We start from the raw sequence: 21,045 nt of genomic DNA on the forward strand, positions 1-21,045 counted from the left end.
AATTGCCAGATCCCGTTCCCATTGGGTGACATAGGAGAGGACAGTATGGGAGGAGCAACTGGTCAGAGAAGCATAAAGGGCTACTCAAATATCATCCCAGACTTGTAGACTGATGCATGAGCAGACTCAATGCCGCAGTGTGGAGGTTAAATGGTAGCCAAAGAAGCGCTGATGTGGAAACAGGGGCACTGCTGGAAAGTTCCAGGAGAACCCATAGGAGAACGTCAACTGAGGCATGCAGTAAAGATAGCTTAAAGATCTGAGCCGCCCAATAGTATTTAGCTATGTTGGGTACCTCCAGCCCTCCTTGTAGCCTGTGCAAAAAAAAGAGTAGTCTTCTTTCCCTGGTGCCGGCATCTTCAGTGGGCACCCGGCTTGCAGTCACGTGTCCCAGAAGACTACGGGGAGGGAGGACAACCTCCACTTCCGATCGCCTAGGCAAGTGGGAGAGGGTACCTGTCAAATTCAGATACCCCCTCCCCCCCACTCCCCAAAGGTGCCAATCCTTAATGGGGAGCGAGGGACAAAGGCTTAAAGCGGAACTTCCCCTTTTGGGTGGAACTCCGCTTTTAAGGTTATACTTGTGGCCTGCGTAGGGAATGCCAGTCACACTGCGGTCAGCCCACAGAGCCATCGCCAACAGTTGCAGTGCTAAAATGAAGAGGGCTGGGGAAAAGGGGGCACACTTTTCTTGTGCCTCTGCAAACAGAAAAGGGGGCTGAGAAAAACCAGCATATTTTACTGAAGCAGAAGGGGTCCAAGTACAGGGCCTGGATCCAGGTCAAAATAGCCTCCCCAAACCCCCAGTGGAATAACACAAAGTACTCCCAACACAGGGAATCGAAGGCTTTGCAAATATCTAAAGAGCAGAAATGGTAATTTTCCGATGATGAAGTAGGTTTATAAAAGGTGGATCACCTTGCGGATGTTGTCGCTAGCCTACCACCTGGAAAAGAGATTCTTTCAAACCAATTAGAAAATGTTCCAACTGTGAATTTTGTGCTGCAAGGTAATAAACAATAATCTGGTTGCCATGGACACCACTATATTTTTTTCCTTCAGCATTCAAGTAAAAAAGATTAAATGAAGGCATTTACAGCATTTAGAGATTTTTTTTTTCTAATAGGTGGGGTTGCCGGATCTGCTTTAAGATTCTTGGATCACTATAAAGATGATGCATACTTACATCTGGGTCCTGAGGCTGCAAATTACAGATCACTTCTGCTTCTCGCAAGGATTCTGGGAACTGTTTTAAATGCACAAAAACCTGGGAGCGGAGTAATCTTAAAGGAACATCCTGAGGAGCTGCAAAGACAATATAATTAAAGATTATAAAGAATTGAAGAAGATTTAGAAGACCAGGCCTAATAAACCAAACAAAAATGTGGTTAGTACACATCCAAAGTTCATATTGGGCTAGTGGCATTGGTGTAAGACCTGGGTGAGTCCTTAGAGTATAATTTCATATACTGTAGCTTCACAGCCGGCTGCCCACTGCGCGTGCATGAGCCAGATTGTGCTATCTAAATGGTTTGACAAGTAGGAGGGGTGCCAGGAGACCTTCCGTTCTGATAGCCTGGGTTTTCGGAGTGGAAGTGGGAAGCAGGTACCGGTCATGTACAGTATTTTACTGAGTATGCAAATTGTTTATCCTTTAATCCTTGCCTATGTTCCAGTTTAGGCTGCTGCCATGACCACTGCCCCAGGTTTCCTGTTTCATGGTGGCTCCTTTCTCTTGCAGAATTCGTTGGAACCACCTTTGCATGCAGGGACTAGCGGTATGTCTCCCTTCACTGTGTGCATCAATAGAAACACACAGTCCCTTAGTCTAGGACGCAAAGCACTCCCCTGCTCCTACTCTCCTCTCTTTGAAATAAAAATGTGGGCTCTTTTACACCTTTTAACCTGGACACAAGATGATAGGTTTGGTCACCTGCACTTTCATGATCATGCTCTGGCCAACCCTTTTCTGCTCCCTTTGCTTTCCTACTAAACCAAAGTTTTATGGGTGGGCTTACCTGTCAACAGGGAGTCAATGGATGGTGGAAGCAGTGACCACAGAACAATCATGTGAATTCTGGTCACAGCTTGCCTAATAGTAGTACTGGTGCGGAGTTCCTCTGCAAGTCAACAAAACACTTGCACTTTCATTGTGGACAAATTTAAAGCAGCTATCCAGCCCACCATTTTATTGTAAAGTATGTGCATTCTGGAAACTCTAATAAAAAGACTGTTTTCAGGGGCAAACGTTTAAGAAGCATATTTCAAGAATGGACGAAGCTTCAAAATAGTTGACATTCCATATAATAAAACAATCCCCCCCACATCTTCTCATCCCAATGACTAATGGCTTTGCACTCAGGAACATTGGGTTATTTTCTCTGTCACAAGTCATGAAAGGAAACAAGTATAACCTAAAAGTGTGCAATCGAGCAATAGCAGGACTCTAGAGGGTCACACACACACACACACAATAGGATTTTTCTAGATACAATTGTTTTTTTAGTAAGAGCTTTACATCCTAATCGAATGACATATTGCCTGAATGTCTTCCTGCAATCAGACCAGATTTTAAAAAAAGCTAAACTCCAGGCAGATATAAAAAAACAGAAATAAATCCAGTGCTGTATTAATCATTGAGGACCAATTCACACTAGAGTGGTGACCAGCACTGGACAGTAAAATGCTTGTCACTGATAGGATACAAAAAAAACAGCGGTTTTCTATGTGTTCTGTTCACATTGCAGTGCAGCCCAGAGCTGTGCTACAGACATCTGTGATAAAATGCATACATGCTGCATTTTATCACAGTACATTGTACATGATCGCATATCACTGAAAAGCAGTGTAATGCACTTTAAATAAAGTTTCTATAAAGAAACCGGAGCTCATGTGCTGAATTGCACACCACACCACCCCCTACCGACACCTCACTGCAGCCAGAATGGACAGCGGTAGCACAGTAAACCACTGCAGTGTACTGTGCGTCAGTTTCAGTGTGAACCGGCCCAGAGTGTATTATTTCAAAGCCAATTACCTAAATTTGACCTGGTATCTGCCTCTTAGACCACATTCACACTTTGTATAGCGGGACTGCTTGTCTCCGCATGTCATGCATATGGCTGCCTGTTCCATTGAATGAGTTGCCCTATGCACAACAAACAAACCAAACAAGCTCCCGCACCTTTTTCGGGCATGGAGTGTTATATGTTTTTAAAACACGTATTTTGGCGCGTTTATAGTATATAAAATATGCAGCAAAACTCGCATCCGCTAACCACGTTTGGAGTGCCATTAACAATTAATGGCACTACAAGCGTGATGCATGTTTGTAGTCCATTTCCAAAGTTTGCTGTGTGTCTTGTCATGTGATCAGGAAAAGCAAGGTGTGAATGGGGCCTTATAGTCTCTGTATAGCAGTGCAGACTGGAGGAGGGAAATGCAGCACAAAGGACTAGCCATGGGCACTGCATTGTAAGAAGCATGCTAACAGGAGTAGAGAGAGAAGCACAGCGTGCATGGCAAGCCAATCTTACTGATAAGGGAAGGATTTCTTCAAGCCCATTAGCTGGAAACAGCACTCAAGAATGCTACAAGTTACCATCACAGTACTAATTATATACAGTCAATCTGTATCCATTGATCTACAGGCATTATGAGTATAACCCACAGAAATGGGAGAGCCATTCATAATCTTACAAATAAATGTACAGGTGTACCTCGGTTTACGAACGCCTCGGTTAACGTAATTTTCCATTGAAAAATGAAATGAAAGTCCATTGAAAATAATGCCTCAGTTTACAAATTTTTTTTTTGCAATATGAAGTAAGTTTCCCCAGGATGCATTGAGCTTGGGAGGTTTATACCTTTAAAGTGCACTTTATAAAGACTTTTGACATTTTTCAGACCTCTGGAATGGATTAATTGGTTTTCAATGCATTTATGAATTCATTTTTAATCATGTCCCTGTACAGTATTTATGCCTTTAAAGTGTACGTTATAAAAAGTTGTGAACCGATAAAATCCTTTTTTTTTTTTTGTTTACTTTGTAAACTGCACTTTATAAAGAGTTTTGAACGGATAAGACTTTTGACATTTTTCTGACCTCCGGAATAGATTAATTAGTTTTCAATGCATTCCTATGGGAAACCGTATTTCGTTTTACGAATTTTTCGCAATACAAAACGACCCGGAGAACGCATTAAATTCATAAACCGAGGTACACCTGTAATATTACGAATGGCTCTGCCATGACATGAATGGGTTCTGTTTATAGGACGGTATTTGCCGAGGGGAGGACATAATTAATTCCTCTGAATGACTTGCTACAGTGTTGGCAAATAACTATATATCTTCTGATTCATTGTATTTCTATGCAGGAATTCTTTGCACCTCTTTGGAAAAATCAAATTGTTCTGCTACATTGTTAGCGAATGAATCATATTACCGCTTGTGTAAAGTGCCACCTGGGGGAAACTTTGTTGCATGTTGCCACTATTCTATGATGAGGATCTGTAAAGAAACAATGTTGCAATAGGAATGACTTAACTATTTATTACTTGTGGGGTCCACCACTTAGAGGCTTTTTTACCTCCTTACTGCAATCCAGAGGGTGCATTATAGTATCTAATTAATGGCTTTAGTGGTGGTGGCACTGAAGAGAGGGGGAATATATAATGTATTTTTTGTAATAGCAGATCTGTTTGTTTTTCCTTTAATGTGCACACTTCGGGGAAGGGAATGTCTCCAATATCCAAAGCTTGCTTACATAAAATGCGGTGTTTATTTCAGTTTTTGATTACCTCCCTAGTATCACACCACTGTTTAAAAAAAGGTAAGTTGGTGGATCCAATTCTCTGGAAAGCCATTTATGAACAGCCTTGTGTCTCCTACATGTGCACACAATGCCTGTGATGAAGCTGTCATTAGTTAGTGCAGATGGCAAAAAGCACAGAGCTAATCAGAGTGGCTCTGAGCCTTAAGATCACTGTGAACCAATCATAGCAATCACAAGTTTCAACAAAAAACTGTAAACAAGCACTTGCCTTCTGCTATTCCCTTCTTCTCTTTAAAGAGGAGCTCCACCCAAAAGGGGACATCCCACTTTAAGGACTGCTCCCCCGCACCCCATTAAGGATTGGCACCTTTGGGGAGCGGGTACCCGAATTTGACAGGTACCCTCTCCAACTTCTAGTCCGATCGCCTAAGCGATCGGAAACGGAAGGTGTCCTCCCTCCCTGTAGTCTTTTGGGACACGTGACAGGTCCCAGAAGACTACAGGACCATTCCCGAAGTGCAGTGCTACTCGTGCTTGCGCAGTGGGTACCCGGCAGTGAAGCCGCAAGCTATCACAGCTGGGTGCCCACAGTGAAGATGCCAGCCTCCTGGAATACAGGACGGCCGGTGAAACGAGCTGCGAGGGACACACCACGGGACCGAGGGACAGGTAAGTGGCTGTTTTTTAAAAGTCAGCAGCTACAGTTTTTGTAGCTGCTGACTTTTATTTTTTGATAGGTCTAGTGGAACTCCGCTTTAAGTAATAACTCTGGTCCAACTGAGCAGCAGTGAAAGGGGCATTCTAACCAAAAAGGGCGAACACTGAGCAGCAACAGAGTAGAATGATCTTAAAAAGGCACACTGACCACCAATGTGGGGCATGCTCCACTGATCACCAACATTAAAAAGGGAGCCCAAACCACTGACTACCTAAATTTAAAGAGTCACTCACCACTGGCAACCACCATAAGGGACTACTAACTTCTGACCACTGGAATCTGCAAGCTGTTCTATGCATTGCATAGTCCTGACCTCTGCACTACAACTGCTGCAGTGTACAACACTATGCCCTAAATTATACTAAAACATTTTTAGTGGTGTTTGTACTGTCCTTGCATTTTTTCAAATTATTTGTCTTTTTCCCTTTATAGAGTAAAACAAAAAATAAATAAAAACAGTGACTATTAAATATTATTAAAAGAAAGCTCTGTTTAAAAAAAAAAAAAAAAAAGATATAAAATGCATTTGGGAACAGTGATGCATGTTGGAGTAATTGTCATTTAAACTATCACAGCACTGAAAACAGAAAAAGGCCTAGTAATGAAGGGGTATTAGAGGGTACTAATTCAAAAAAATATCCCAAATGCCATAGGGAAGCATTATGTAACAGTTTATTCTTTTTTTTTTTTACATGACAGATCCTCCTTAAGAAGAAATAGAACATTTGTACTGTTCAGATATCTATGAGTACAGTTGTATAACACAAACACATAACAAGAGAAAAAGCCATAAACATCTTTTCAGGTTAAAGATCACACTGATATCTCAGAGCTGTGTTCAGGCTAGCACAAAATTTCATAACCAGACATAACATACTTATTAAAAGGTGTTTTGCATATCAAAACTGGATTTTGTAGACATCTTCCAAGAAAGATGCTGGTGACTAATTTAATAATTTATTCTATCGCTTGCATTTGCTATAGACTCAGGAGCCAAAAGTACTCCTAAAGTGACTCCATTACCATTTGTTTCTCACTTCTTGGCTTTGTTACTGTTTCCATCAGGATGGTAAAAAAAAAAAAAAAAAATTCCCTAAAAAGGGACAGACGTTAAGGAAGGATTATAACAACTGTGCAATTTTTTTTTTTGCTTAACTGTATCCAGAATAAAAAAAAAAAAAAACCCCAAAAACAAAAAAAAAAAAACCTTTCAGCTGGAGATTAAAAGGGACCCTGTAAATCCCAGGTATGCTGAAAAAGGAACTTCCCACTTAAAAAAAGAAAAGAAATTAAATAAATAAAAGTCAGCAGCTACAAACACAGCATGTGGTGACTTTTAAAAATCAGGTACTTACCAGTCCCTGAAGTCCAGTGCTGTCTTCCTACAGCCATTTCTTCTTATCGCTGTGGATCCCTTGAGGAAGTACACTGGTGGCTGAAAAACAACGGACACACTTCTGTATGCCAACCCATTTGTAACTACCATGTCTTTCTTCTAGAGATGTTGGTTACAGCACATGAAAGCATACTCTCAGAAGTTGATTATATTTCAGCCACTGAAGCTCCTCAAAAAAGCAAGAATTGGTGGTACACACAGCGGTGTACGAGGACAGAGTTACTTTAGGAGAAAGGTGGGTAAGGCGCATGTACTAGAGCAGCCTTCCTCCGGATGTTGCTAAAGGTTCAGTAAGCAATGGAGGACTGATCTCCTGCCTAAACCAACCACCAATGTAAAGGGATATCTGACATCAAGAGGGTCACTTCTACATTGACCACCAACATAAATGGGCAATACACTGATCACCAATTTAAGGGGACACGTCTACACGGACCACTAAGATAAAGGACCATTTTTGTCGTGAGAGGAGGCATAGACCCATCCCGCCTCTTTCAGTTCATGGCCTTACCTTTTAACACACTTCAAAAGAGCCTGCTAACCCAACTTAGGAACAGAAGACACAAGCACACAGGCCTTTGTCAGAGCTGTAAACAGTTAATTGAGTTCTGCCAGGATGTCTGTTAGTTTCTGCTGACCATAATAATAAAAAAAAAAATATATATATAGATTAACACTTCCCTCGGACCTTCTGATCATAAAACTATAACAAAATCCTCCAGTTCTGTCACCCATGGTTTGTAGAGCAATTAAAGCACTAAGAACACACAGTGTCTTGAAAAAGTATTCATACCCCTTGAAATTTTTCACATTTTGTCATGTTGCAACCAAAAATGTAAATGTATTTGTTGGGATTTTATGTGATAAACCAATGGAAAGTGGCACATAATTGTGAAATGGAAAGAAAATGATAACTGTTTTTCAAAATTTTTTACAAATAAATATCTGAAAAGTGTGGTGTACATTTGTATTCAGCCCCCTTTTCCCTGACACCCCTAACTAAAATCTATTGCCTTCAGGAGTCACCTAATTAGTAAATAGAGTCCACCTGTGTGTAATATAATCTCAGTACAAATACAGCTGTTCTGTGAAGCCCTCAGAGGTTTGTTACAGAACATTACTAAACAAACAGCATCATGAAGACCAAGGAACACACCAGACAGATCAGGGAAAAGGTTGGAGAAGTTTAAAGCAGGTTTAGTTATAAAAAAGAATATTCAAAGCTTTGAACATCTCACAGAGCACTGTCCAATCCATCTGAAAATGGAAAGAAATTGGAAAGAGTATGGCACAACTGCAAACCTTGGGAGAAGCCATGTGGGGGACATAGCAAACATGTGGAAGAAGGTGCTCTGGGCAGACGAGTACAAAACTGAACTTTTTGGCCTAAAAGCAAAACGGTATGTGTGGTGGAAAACTAACACTGCACATCACCCTGAACAAACCATCCCCACCATGAAACTAGGTGGTGGCAGCATCATGTGGTGGGGATGCTTTTATTCAGCATGGACAGGGAAGCTGGTCACAGTTGATGGGAAGATGGATGGAGCCAAATACAGGGCAATCGTAGAAGAAAACCTGTTAAGAGTCTGCAAAAGACTTGAGACTGGGGCGGAGGTTCACCTTCCAGCAGAACAACGGCCCTAAACATCCAGCCAGAGCTAAAATGGAATGGTTTAGATCAAACACATTCATGTGTTAGAATGGCCCAGTCAAAGTCCAGAACTAAATCCAATTGAGAATCTTTGGCAAGACTTGAAAATTGCTGTTCACAGACGCTCTCCATCCAATCTGACAGAGCTTGAGCTATTATGCAAAGAATGGGCAAAAATTCCAATCTCTAGATGTGCAAAGCTGTTAGAGACATCCCCAAAAAGACTTTCAGCTGTAATTGCAGTGAAAGGTGGTTCTACAAAGTATTGACTCCGGGGGGCTGAAAACAAATGCACGCCACACTTTTCACACATTTATTTGTAAAAAGCGTTGAAAACCATTTATCATTTTCCTTCCACTTCACAATTATGTGCCACTTTGTGTTGGTCTATCACATAAAATCCCAATAAAATACATTTACGTTTTTCATTGTGACATGACAGTGTGGAAAACTCTTTTCAAGGCACTGTAGCATGCCATAAAAGGTCTACCCAGAAAGCAGTCAGGTGAGAGGTGTCTCCAAAACATCTGACCAATTCACAACTTAAAATCCACACACAATTCATAAAATCAAAACAGGACCACGACACATTAATATTATATTTAAATGGGGAATATCATACTGAAACAAATGAAGGTAACACATGACTAAGCTAGCACATACAGAGGGTGAGATAGTCTCCTACCTCCTGGGTGACAGGTCCATTTGAAATACTCTGTGTTTGGTATCCCTTGACACGAAATATAATGCTGTACAATAATCTACCAGTTTCCAGAATGCAACCTGTACATAACGGAAGATATTATTATTAGTATAAAACTGTGAAACTGTGTGTAAGGGGGGGCCATGATACAGTCAAACACGGTGACACCCCCATGGCCAATCCTCAAGCGCTTATTTGACAACACCCTCTTGATACCAGAGAAAAAGAGACAGCTCCAAAAGTTGATAGCTCTCATGTACCATCAACCAAGGAACATCCGTCAAGTTATGAGAGCCGGTAACACCTTCCTCACACTCGACTCAACTCTGCTGAAGCCAAAGACTTTGTATTATCTTTGTTTTTGTAAATATTTTATTGGCACAAGTTTGATATTTTCGTTATTAAACCCTATTTTAAAAAGTGTTGAAATTGTCTCTAAAAATGCGCTAATATAAACTAAAAGAATCCCTGTCTCTTGAAGAGTGCTAATGTAGCATAAATCCTCTGAATATGCCTGTCTGTGGTGACCTTGTGTGTTGCAGACATTTATTCTAGAATCATATTTGTTATTGCTAAGCTTGTGAGTTTCCTACTTCTCAGACAAAAGGTGGTGGTGGTAGCATAAACCGTTAATTGTTTAGTTAACCACTTGTCCTCCAGAGGATTTACCCCCCTTCCTGACCAGGCCATTTTTTGCACTACAGCACGGAGTTACTTTAACTGACAATTGTGCGGTCATGCAACGCTGCACCCAAATTAAATTTACGTTCTTTTTTTCCCACATATAGAGTTTTCATTTGGTGGTATTTGATTGCCTGTGCATTTTTTATTTTGTGAGCTATAAACAAAAAAAGACTGACAATTAAAAAAAAATATATTATTTCTGCTACATGTCTTTGCTAAACAAAATCCCAATACATGTATAATAATTGGCTTACGTGAACGTTATAGACGTCTACAAATGGCGGTATACATACTGGAATTTTGGTTTTTTATACTAGTAATGGTGGCGATCAGCGACTTATAGCGGGACTGCGGCGGGCATTCTGACACTGGGGGAAACTAACTGCCACTGACCTCCCCAGTAGCACTTAGCCCTCATGCACACTGGATGCTTATACAGCGGCTGTTTTTAGTGTTTGATGTTTTTTTCTAGTCAATAAACTCCCCAACATGTTATCCTATGTGTCCATGCACACATAGGCTGTAATCAACGTTTTTTGGCTAGGAAGTCTTTTGGCAGGAAAAAAAAAAAACAAAACTAGTTGGCTTCTAGAGGAGTTTTTTTAGCTGTAAAAACGCTCTAACGCTGAAAAATGCAGCAAAACTGTGTTTATTGGCTTTTTTTTTACCAAGAATCAAAAATTTTTTGGTAAAAAAAAACGCAAAGGCAGAAAAACTTAATCATGGCAAAATGCTATTGCAAAAACACTAAAAAAAGCTAAAAAACAAAAATTTTTAACACGACTTTACACAGCTAATGTTACCAGCATTATCAAAATGTCAAGTGTGCATGAGGGCTCATACAGTGATCAGTGCTAATAAAAAGCCCTGACATTGTACTAATGATACTGGGCAGGAAGGGGTTAACATCTGGGGCGATCAAAGGGTTAACTGTGTGCTGCTTTACTAACTGTGCTGTTTGTGTTTTACTGTGTGAGCATGCTTCTTTGTATTGCTCTGCACTGCTATGCTGGTGCTGACAGGGGAGAGATCTGTATTGTTTACATACTGACCTCTCCCGTCAGTGTTCCTCGGTGGGGAATCTCCGGGCGGGACCTGGTGATCGACAGCTGTAGCTATACGTGATTTTGCATAGCCCTGCCGCAGTAGTTCTGCTATAGGGCGGTCAGGAAGCAAATAACTAAACCCAGTGACAATCGCTCTCAGGCTGCTCGTACCTATATTGTGGTCCCGCGAGCTGGAAAATCTTTGTGCAGGGTGCAGCTGAGAGTGGCATGCGTTACGTAAGTGACAGAGCAGTTGGAGAGTGGCCAGTCCTTTGTCACGAGTTGGTGAGAAGGGCAGGGGTCAGGCAGCGCAGTCGGTACAGTTATAGCAAACCTTTACCTGCAAAATGGCAATTATAGATTACGATCCATTATGTTCAAATACATTTATCGTCCTATAGGCCCTCTCACATTACTTTGAACATCCCTCTTGCCTTTCACTTCTATATGGCTCTTGTATGTCGCAACCTAAAGCTCTGCTGGTCACTCATCCACCACTGTTTGTTTCATTCTCTTTAGACAATGCACCTCGGAGAGAGTTTCTCATTCTGTCGTACTCATGGTCTCCCATTTCTTGTGGTCTGAGATACCATGTTCGCAATGGGACCTTATGAAGGGGGGGGGGGGTCTTATTTTTTTTTTGTTTGATTTTTCTTTTTTTGTTACAGAGAACACAGTGGGAGAAGATGAAACACACAATGGTGGACAGAAACACCACTAAGTCCCAGGTAGACAAAAACAGGATTCAGGATTACGGTATGGCGATTTCAGTTTTGGAGATGCACAAGATGCCAGGGGCAAACTCAGTCTACAAGGCACTACCAGTCTCTAAAATATCACACTTGCCCTAGAAATTCTTTTACATCTGTAAATGTCTAGGAGCCTTTACATTCCAATGTTTTAAAACAAATCCAGCCAAAGGCTAGGTTCACATCTGTGCGGGTGGTGCCGCTGTGGATCCGCACAAAAATCCGTGCAGCCACACCACCCGCACAGAGGACTGCGGACCCGCGGGCGGGTTGCCATTAGTTCTAATGGTACGCTGCCTGTACTGGAAAACGCAACCGTACTGGAAACCGAGGTTCCCGCTGCATTTTCAAAAGTGCAGGGACTTCTTTCTTGCGTGTCACAGGGCACGGGAGTCCATTCAATGAATGGGCTCTCATGCCTGCGCAAAACGCGGCCCGCACGGCCACATATTTGTGAACCAGGGCTAAAAGGCATGTTGGTTTGTCTATCTGTATTCAGACTTATGTTCAATGTTTTACTATATAATTTATTAAAGGTATTCACAGTGGGCCAACGATTTATGCGGCACTTTACATACTCCACTTACCAGTTATTGCCGGTACAAGAACAGTTTGGGTTTTTTCTTCCAAATTATACTAACCTAGGTATTATTATTATTATACAGGATTTATATAGTGCCAACAGTTTGCTCAGCGCTTTACAATATAGCAACAATACAGTTCAATACAAGAGGGATAGGAGGGTCCTGATCCTGGGAGCTTACAATCTAGGAGGGAGGGGCTAGTGGTACAAAAGGTAGTAACTGTGGGAGATGGACTGGTTGGAAGAGTAGAAGATTCCAGTATGAGGGCAGGATAGGCTTCCCTGAAGAGATAAGTTTTCAGAGATTGCCTAAAAGTGAGCAGAGTAGGCGATAGTCTGATAAATTGGGGTAGAGAGTTCCAGAGGATGGGGGAAGCTCTGGAAAAGTTCTGGAGACGAGCATGCGAGGAGGAGACAAGGGAGCTAGAGCAGGAGGTCTTGCGAGGAGCGGAGAGTACGGTTTGGGTGATATTTGGAGACAAGATTGGTGATGTAATTTGGGGCAGAGTTACAAATGGCTTTATACATTATTGTTAATTATTTGAATTGTATCCGTTGGGCAATGGGAAGCCAGTGGAGGGATTGGCAGAGAGTAGTGGCAGATACAGAACGGTTAGTAAGGTGGAAAAGTCTGGCAGCAGCATTCATGGACCATATTGGTCCAATGCTGCATCTGTCCCCCACCGGCTCTAAAGCTGGGCATATACGTACAGATTTATGTTCAAGAATGTCCCTTTCAAGAATATTCGTTTGCTTTTCTAATCATTAGCAGGGTTAATTCGATGTTCATTTTCGACAGCAGTGATGGGAAAATTCGAAGGGCTGGAAGGAAAATGTTTCTCACTCAAAAAATTTTCGGCCAGTGTATGTGGTTGTCGTTCAGAAATTACATTAATTTTAAAGTTGAATGTTAAAAGCAAAAGAATTTTTGAATGACATTCGTCCATTCCTCAAATGTGCAAAGAATTTTTTGTATGACTTTTCTTACAAATATCTTTGACCGAAAATCTACATGTGTATGGCCAGCTTAAGTGTGAGAACACAGTGATCACATGACTGCAAGTTCTCACCACCGCTGCGAGCAGAGAGCGGTGACTTCAGTCTCTGCTATCTGTTCTGCCCCCCCCCAATGCTCACTGGAGCCCTGGGCTGTGGAGGGGGAGAGCGCGGCTGGCTCAAGCTCACAGCAGACCGCTGACAGGCCAAGCCAGGTGCCGCTCCAGAGTCTCCAAAGTTGAGATCTCTCCCCAACCTGGACCAGCTGAGTGACATCAGCCAACAAAAGGGCTTCAGCCCGCTGTCAGCTGAAAACGGGTCACAGGAGTGCAGAACTAACTGCACTCTTGTGATCCACTGGAGAAGTACGGCCGAAAGAGCTTTGGTTGTACTTCTCCTTTAAGGAGCTTACAATCTAAGGTCCCTCAAGCTGGCCGTAGATGGCTAGAATTTCTAATTAAATTTCTTAGGAAAATTAATACAAATTCTCACATTTCTCAGAAAGTTTGACATTCAAAAGATTGTGTTTGCTTTAAAAATGTGATTTTGTAACGAACGGACTTTACTGAAGAAAAACCACATAATGTTAGGAATTCATACGTTCGAGAAAAATTTACATCCTGTTCTTTATATTTTCCCGTCAGGTTCAGGAAACTTTTTTGGTTGTTGCGCACCCTGTGTTTGTCGCGCAGGAAACGTTGCGATTGCAGGGGGAAAAAAAACGCTCCGTTTTCAAGTGCCATCGAAATGAATGGCACCTGAACACAAATGCGCATTTCCACATTTTCACAGTGCGTTTTCAAATCGTGGGCAGAATCGCAGCGATTCCACCTGCGATTTGAAACGCCTAAGTGTGAATGGAGCCTTAGGCACTGCTGCCTATGACGGCTGGTATCAGCAGAACTGGAGTGAGATATGGTGAGCTCACTACTGTTCTGCTCATTGTTTTGCTGGAGGCAATGACAAGAGGAAGCAAAGCCCTGCCTCTACCAAGATGGCCGCCTCCGCACAGAGATAGTGTAGAACAAGACATGGTAACCAGAGGCCTTCCTCCATTGTTCTCATATACACAATTATGGCTCTAAATAGTTAGTACTGGCTACTGCACTGTGCAAATAAGCATCAATCTACCAGTAATTACTTAGATGGCATGCAGAAACTGGAACCGAGAGGAACCCCATAAACAGCAATTCCATTTCAGGTCGTCTTATTATATAGAATTTATAAAGCGCCAACAGTTTGCACAGTGTTTTACAATATAAAGGGAACCAGTAAAATTACAATACATTTCAGTACAGAAGGAGTAGGAGGGCCCGGCTCGTGGAGCTTACAATATAAAGGAAGGTGGAGGTGGTACAAAAGGTGATAGCTGTTGGCAATGATCTGGTGGAGGTGATTCAAGTGCAGTTCTTAGGTGTAGGTGGGGTAGGATTCCCTGAATAAGTGAGTTTTCAAAGATTGCCTAAAGGCAAACAGGGTGGGGGCTGACCGGACATACTGTGGTAGCGAGTTCCAGAAGATGGGAGAGGCTCTGGAGATGTCCTGGAGGCGAGCGTGGGAGGAGGTGACAAGGCAGCTAGAGAGCAAGGGAGGATCGGAGCGGGCGATTTGGATATCTGCGGATGAGGTTGGTGATGTAGCTAGGGGCAGTGTTGTAGGGTTTGTTCATACTTGACTCAAAACGCTAACTCTTAACAAACGCATTAATAGGTTCATTTGACCTATGTGCAGTTCTGGCGTATAAAAAAGGTACCTCACAATACCTATAATAAACTGTAAGGTTTTTAATGTGCCGCAACCACACAACAACTGTGCCGCAACCGCTGACCAGCGCGTTCATGCAGCGTTATCATAGACTTGAATGGGACGCATTGAAAGGCTTGACCTTCCTCCAGACTCGACATGAGGCTTCAATTTTGAAGCAAAGCGATGCAACAAAAACACTTCCTGTTTTGATCATGTGAACAGCACTGTGTGCTGCCCATAGTGTCATTTGCATAGGCCTGCTTTCAATGCCAGTGTGAACTTCGCCTTACAGTTCACGTTGAACCAGAATTTTGTAGCTTAAAGGCTTTTTTCACCTTTTGGAACTTGTTACAGATTACACCCATATTAGGGTGTATTTATAACATGCTACAGCAGTCTTCCCCGATTCCTCCCTGTGATAGCATTCGAGGGTTCCTCTCCCTGCCCACACTGCCATGTCATTCATTCACAGTGACAGACGGCTTGTAATTCTCAGCGAACTGCGGAGGGCACTGGTGAGCACGCCCGTAGTTCATTCACAAGCACTGCACTTTCCAAACTGACAGCCTGTACAGAGCTTGTCTGCAGGAGCCTGACATTTCACCTGATCAGGGGTGCGATGCTTTGCAGGCTCCTGCAGGAAAACATAATAAATGCTGCAAAAGTATTTATTATTTTTTCCCAAAAGGCAAACTTACCCTTTAACAGCACAATAAAATAAACATTCCTCTGTAAACTGTTGACATTTTTACCCCAACACATGCAGTTTACAACTGGCAATGGTGCCGACTCCTGCTCCGAGTACTACTTCCTTCCAATCTTCACAGGAGTTAACAGTGGACAGTTTAGTCCCTAGTCAGCCTGTTAGCTTGGAGGGGGGAGAGGGAAGGAGGAGCTTGCTATCCTAGGCTGTGGGGCTGTGTGTTTCTATTGATGCACACAGCACAGAGAGACAAGTCTAGTTCCTGCATGCAGTGGTGGCTTCATTGGAAGATGCAAGAGAAAGGAGCCATCCTGAAACAAGAAATCCGGTTTGCAGTCATGGCTCTGGCTTAAACTGGAAACTAGGCAAGGGTTAAAGGATAAAGAAGCTAAAAACTCACAAAGTGATTAAATCCACTGCTGGGAGTATTTAAAAACAAAGGGTTCAATGTCATTTTAGAGGATGGAATCTAGCATGTGGGCTGGTGTGAATGAGCCCAGGGTCTAGGTGACAATGGTCACCCAGGCATGTAGAGAGGAGAATCTTCCCAGTGGGAAGAGACAGCAATTAACCATTTCAATACCGGGCACTTTTACCCCCTTCCTGCCCAGGCTAGTTTTCAGCTTTCAGCGTGGTCGCACTTTGAATGACAATAGCGCGGTCATGCAACATTGCACCCATAAAAAACATTTTAATTTTTTTCACACAAACAGAGCTTTCTTTTGGTGGTATTTAATCACCACCAAGTTTTTTTCTTTTTGTTTCTGTTACAAAATTTGCAATTAAATATCCTTTCTTCATAAATTTAGGTCAATATGTATTCTACCACATTTCTCTGGTGAAAATAACCCAAATTAGTGTATATTATTTACTCTGTATCACAAACCTTGAGAGATAGATAAAATATATATATACGACAATCGATCAATCCTGATGTACTGATCTCATTTCTTGAGGCCCAAAAATACCAGGATAGTACAAATACCCACCAAGTGACCCTTTTTTAAAAAAAAAATAGACAGTCCAAGGTATTTCGTAAGAGGCATGGCGAGTTTCTTGCAGTTGTAATTTTTTGGAAAATGAAAAAGTGTGCTTACAAGGAACATGTTGATAGGAGAGGGAATTAAAGTGTTACTAAACCCACATTGCTACAGAGGTTTTTTTTTCTTCTTGGGAGAGTGCATGTGATCAGCAAAGGACCAATCAGTACTGTCCAGACAGAGGTCAGGGGTTCTGCATCCTATTACAGCAGAATGAAAACTCCTACAAGCTGTAACCAGTGCTCTGCTGAAGTCAGAAGACTGCTCTAACTGCTGATGAGAAAAGGTATTTATTAGTTTATGTTGACTAAAATAATTGCACTTCCGTGTTCTGTGTACCAGGGGTGGACTGACAACTCATGGGGCCCCCGGGCAATAGGTGATCATGGGGCCCCTGTGTCCTTGCCCAAACTCAAAAAAGCCTATGAAAAAGGTACCAGGGGCATCTCATGGGGCCCCTACTGACCTCGGGCAGTGCCCGAGTTTCCAAATGGTCAGTCCGCCCCTGCTGCGTACTGTGAAAGATCATATAAACTAATACATGCCTTTTCTCATCAGCCGTTAGAGCAGTCTTGTGACTTCTATCAGTGTCCAGCTGAGCACTGGTTAAAGCTTATAGGTGGAGTTTTCATTCTCCTCTCACTGCCCCATGAGATTGCATAACCCCTGACCCTCTGTCTGGACAGTGCTGATTGGCCCTGAGCTGATCACTTGCACCCAAGAAAAAGAAAAACTCTCTAGCAATACACACCAAACTGAGCATGTACAGTGTCCCCGAATCAGGAAATGAAATGGAAAATGTGGAAGGGGAGGATCAGAGAAAGCAGGATCCAACATCCTTTTTACACAATACAAAGGATTAACCCCTCAAGTTTCACAGGGAGTATAACAAGCATGCTTTACCCCCCGGTCACATCAAGCCCGACTTTGGTCAGTGAAGTCAATTTCAAAGTCGGGTGAGATGCCGATTTCATATGCAAATCACTCCAAAAGTAGTACATGTGCCACTTTATAAATCGGTGCGGCTCCGGCCAAGTTGGAATTGCATCGATTTGACCGCTCTAATTGCGGACAATAGGGTGCGTCTTGGCATATGATTTGCAAATTGCGTGCCAAGTCGCACCCCATGTGACCGGGGTCTTATGCATATACACACTGATTTTACGGTTGTGGATTTAGTGATATTCAAAAAAATTCACAATTTGTTTTGACATACTGTCACCAGTCCAGTACAGCGTTAATATATAACTGCTGTGCCTGTGATCAGGGGCACTGACCGGTGACAGTGTGTTAAAAAAAACAAACTATAAATTGTTTTCTTTTTATTACATTTTTTTTTCCAATTTTTTTTTGCAACACACTGTGACCAGGGCAATAAAAGGTTTCCATAGTAACATTGTACCACTCTGGGCAAGTGGTCAAGTTTTTTTGTTTTTTTTTTTACATGTTATGATTGCTTATACAAACGTATTTCATTGATATTAGTAACCATTTTTTTTACTGAAACTGATTCATTCAGTCTTTTGTTGTGATTAGCCAAAGCTCATCACATGGTACAGATGGGCTGTGATTGGCCCTATCTGTACCATGTGACCAATCACAGCTAACAACACTATTGTATACAATGGATGGCATGAAAGGAAGCCATCTACGTTATAAAATTGTCATGTGATCTGCTGTGATTGCTCAGTAACACTGGGCCGGTATAGTAATCTGTGACATGCGTGAGTGTCACCTTCTCACAGGACGTCATATGATGTCTACTCAGAAGGAGGAGCATCCCACCCAGCCTTCAATCTGCTACAACCCAGGTGGGAAGGTGTTAAAACCTGACAGGGGTTCTAACTCTTCTCAGTCCAAAACTTAAAAAAAAAAAAAAAAAGGTGTTGGGATTAGATACATTTTAAAGTGGATGCCTAGGCATGAGTTTATTGCAAAGTTACATTTCTCCTTCTTGGACCAATGTAAGCATGCATAGCTCATAGGTGACAGATCCTACAGCGATTGCAGCAGCCTTCTGGATCCGATGCCAAGAAGTTGCCCTTCAGCAGAATAACCATAGGGGGTTGCTCACTTGTATTTCTTTCAATGAAGACAAGGCATTCTCTGATTGGATGAGATGGAGATCATAATGTTACCTCTTCCCGTCCAATCAGAGAATGCCTTGTATTCAGTGAAATACATTACAAGGCGATCTGTGAACTGCGGCAGCAGACTGAGCGACCCTCCGTGGTTACTATGAAGAGAGGTAGCCGCTTGGCACTGGACCCTCAAGACTGCTGTGGTCACTGTAGCAGCGGCGACTACTACTGCACGGCTTCCACAGGGTCGCTCAGGTGTGAGATACGGATGGGTTTTTGGTTGTTGTTGCCCCCTTACCCAGGAGAACCGCCTTGCTGGCCACCTTCCCAGCCTCTTCATACTGGTGCTGGGCGAGGAGATGGTGGAGGTCCCTGGTGATCCGGGTGAGTTTGGTGGGGGGGTCCAGGCACTTGTCCATCAGGTGGGAGAGGAGGGTGTTACATGGCAGCTCCTGGTCCTCCGGGATCCTCAGCTGGCTCCTGCACACCTGGCACCTGGCCGCTCCCTGCAGACACCTCTTACAGAACGTGTGCCCACAGGGGGCAGTCACAGGGGGCCACAGGGGGTGCAGGCAGGATGGACACCCCAACAGCTCCATGCTCCCAGTCCTAGGCTCTCCCGGGGGGGGGCACACGACCAAGTCCCTTTAACGATCCTTTGAAAGAAAAAAAAACAAAAAAAAAACCCCAAGCAGCAATGACTGTAGAGGAATGGAGGGCAGCACTTCCCGGCTACCACCAGTACTGCCTGCTGCTGTCAGCGCAGAGTGCCGGGGCTTCCTCCGTCTGGGCACCCGGCGCGGAGAACAGCTGATGCCATCCCAGATCAACGGGGGAGCCGGGAGCACCGGCCGGCATTAGAGCTGACAGGGGAATGGGGGGGGGTCAGGGAAGAGGAACCCCGATCCGGCACTGAGGACCCCGCCGCTCCCGATCCGCCTTCTACTCATAGAAACACAAAGAGCGGAGCGGACGGATCATATAACACCGGCACTGCCATTACATAAACTCAGCGGCCACGTGATGCGCCACGGAGTGCTCCTATTGGCTGAGGCCGGATCCCCGCCCTTGTTGTGAAACAGGCACAGTCCTGTGTTTCATAATATTGGTGGTATGAGGAGGAGGGGGGGGCATTGAGAGAGACGGGGGACACAGAGAGATACAGGGGACACGGGGGACACAGAGAGAGACAGGGGATACGGGGGACACAGAGAGATACAGGGGACACGGGGGACACAGAGAGATACAGGGGACACGGGGGACACAGAGAGATACAGGGGACACAGAGAGAGACAGGGGATACGGGGGACATAGAGAGAGACGGGGGACACAGAGAGATACAGGGGACACGGGGGACACAGAGAGATACAGGGGATACGGGGGACACAGAGAGAGACGGGGGACACAGAGAGAGACAGGGGATACGGGGGACATAGAGAGAGACAGGGGACACGGGGGACACAGAGAGATACAGGGGACACAGAGAGAGACAGGGGATACGGGGGACATAGAGAGAGACGGGGGACACAGAGAGATACGGGGGACACAGAGATACAGGGGACACGGGGGACACAGAGAGATACAGGGGATACGGGGGACATAGAGAAAGACGGGGGACATAGAGAGAGACGGGACATAAAGAAAGGCAGGGGATACGGGGGACACTGAGAGAGAGGACACGGGGGACATAGAGAGAGACGGGACACATAGAGATAGACAGGGGACACGGGGGACATAGAAAGAGACGGGGGACACAGAGATAGACAGGGGACACGGGGGACATAGAGAGAGACGGGATACGGGGACATAGAGAGAGACGGGGGACACAGAGATAGACCGGGGACATAGAGAGAGACGGGATACGGGGACATAGAGAGAGACAGGGGACACATAGAGATAGACGGGGGACATAGAGAGAGACAGGGGATACGGGGGACACTGAGAAAGACAGGTGATACGGGGGACATAGAGAGAGACGGGATACGGGGGGGGGGGAACAGAGAGACGGGGGACATAGAGATAGACAGGGGACACGGGGGGGGGGGACACACAGAGAGAGACGGGATACGGGGGGACATAGAGATAGACAGGGGACACGGGGGACATAGAGAGAGACAGGGGACACATAGAGATAGACAGGGGACACGGGGGATATAGAGAGAGACGGGA

The 21,045-nt window shown here is 43.8% G+C and overlaps 1 protein-coding gene across 1 annotated transcript in view; it reads right to left on the reverse strand.

Moving 5' to 3' along the window:
- LOC149458012 (LON peptidase N-terminal domain and RING finger protein 1-like) overlaps positions 1 to 19,850 on the reverse strand; it is a 112,201-nt gene extending 92,351 nt beyond the window's left edge. Inside the window, exons 1-2 of the mRNA XM_089682814.1 lie at positions 19,175 to 19,850; positions 1,187 to 1,305 (exon numbers count right to left, since the gene is read on the reverse strand). Of these exons, the coding sequence (XP_089538940.1) occupies positions 1,187 to 1,305; positions 19,175 to 19,475 (420 nt within the window). The 5' untranslated portion in view covers positions 19,476 to 19,850. The remainder of the gene's footprint in view (positions 1 to 1,186; positions 1,306 to 19,174) is intronic.
- Between the last annotated feature and the right edge of the window lie 1,195 nt (positions 19,851 to 21,045).

Source organism: Staurois parvus, unplaced genomic scaffold (assembly GCF_062004578.1).
Source record: "Staurois parvus isolate SC_StPar_1 unplaced genomic scaffold, SC_StPar_1.0 ptg000298l, whole genome shotgun sequence".
Lineage (NCBI taxonomy): Eukaryota > Metazoa > Chordata > Amphibia > Anura > Ranidae > Staurois > Staurois parvus.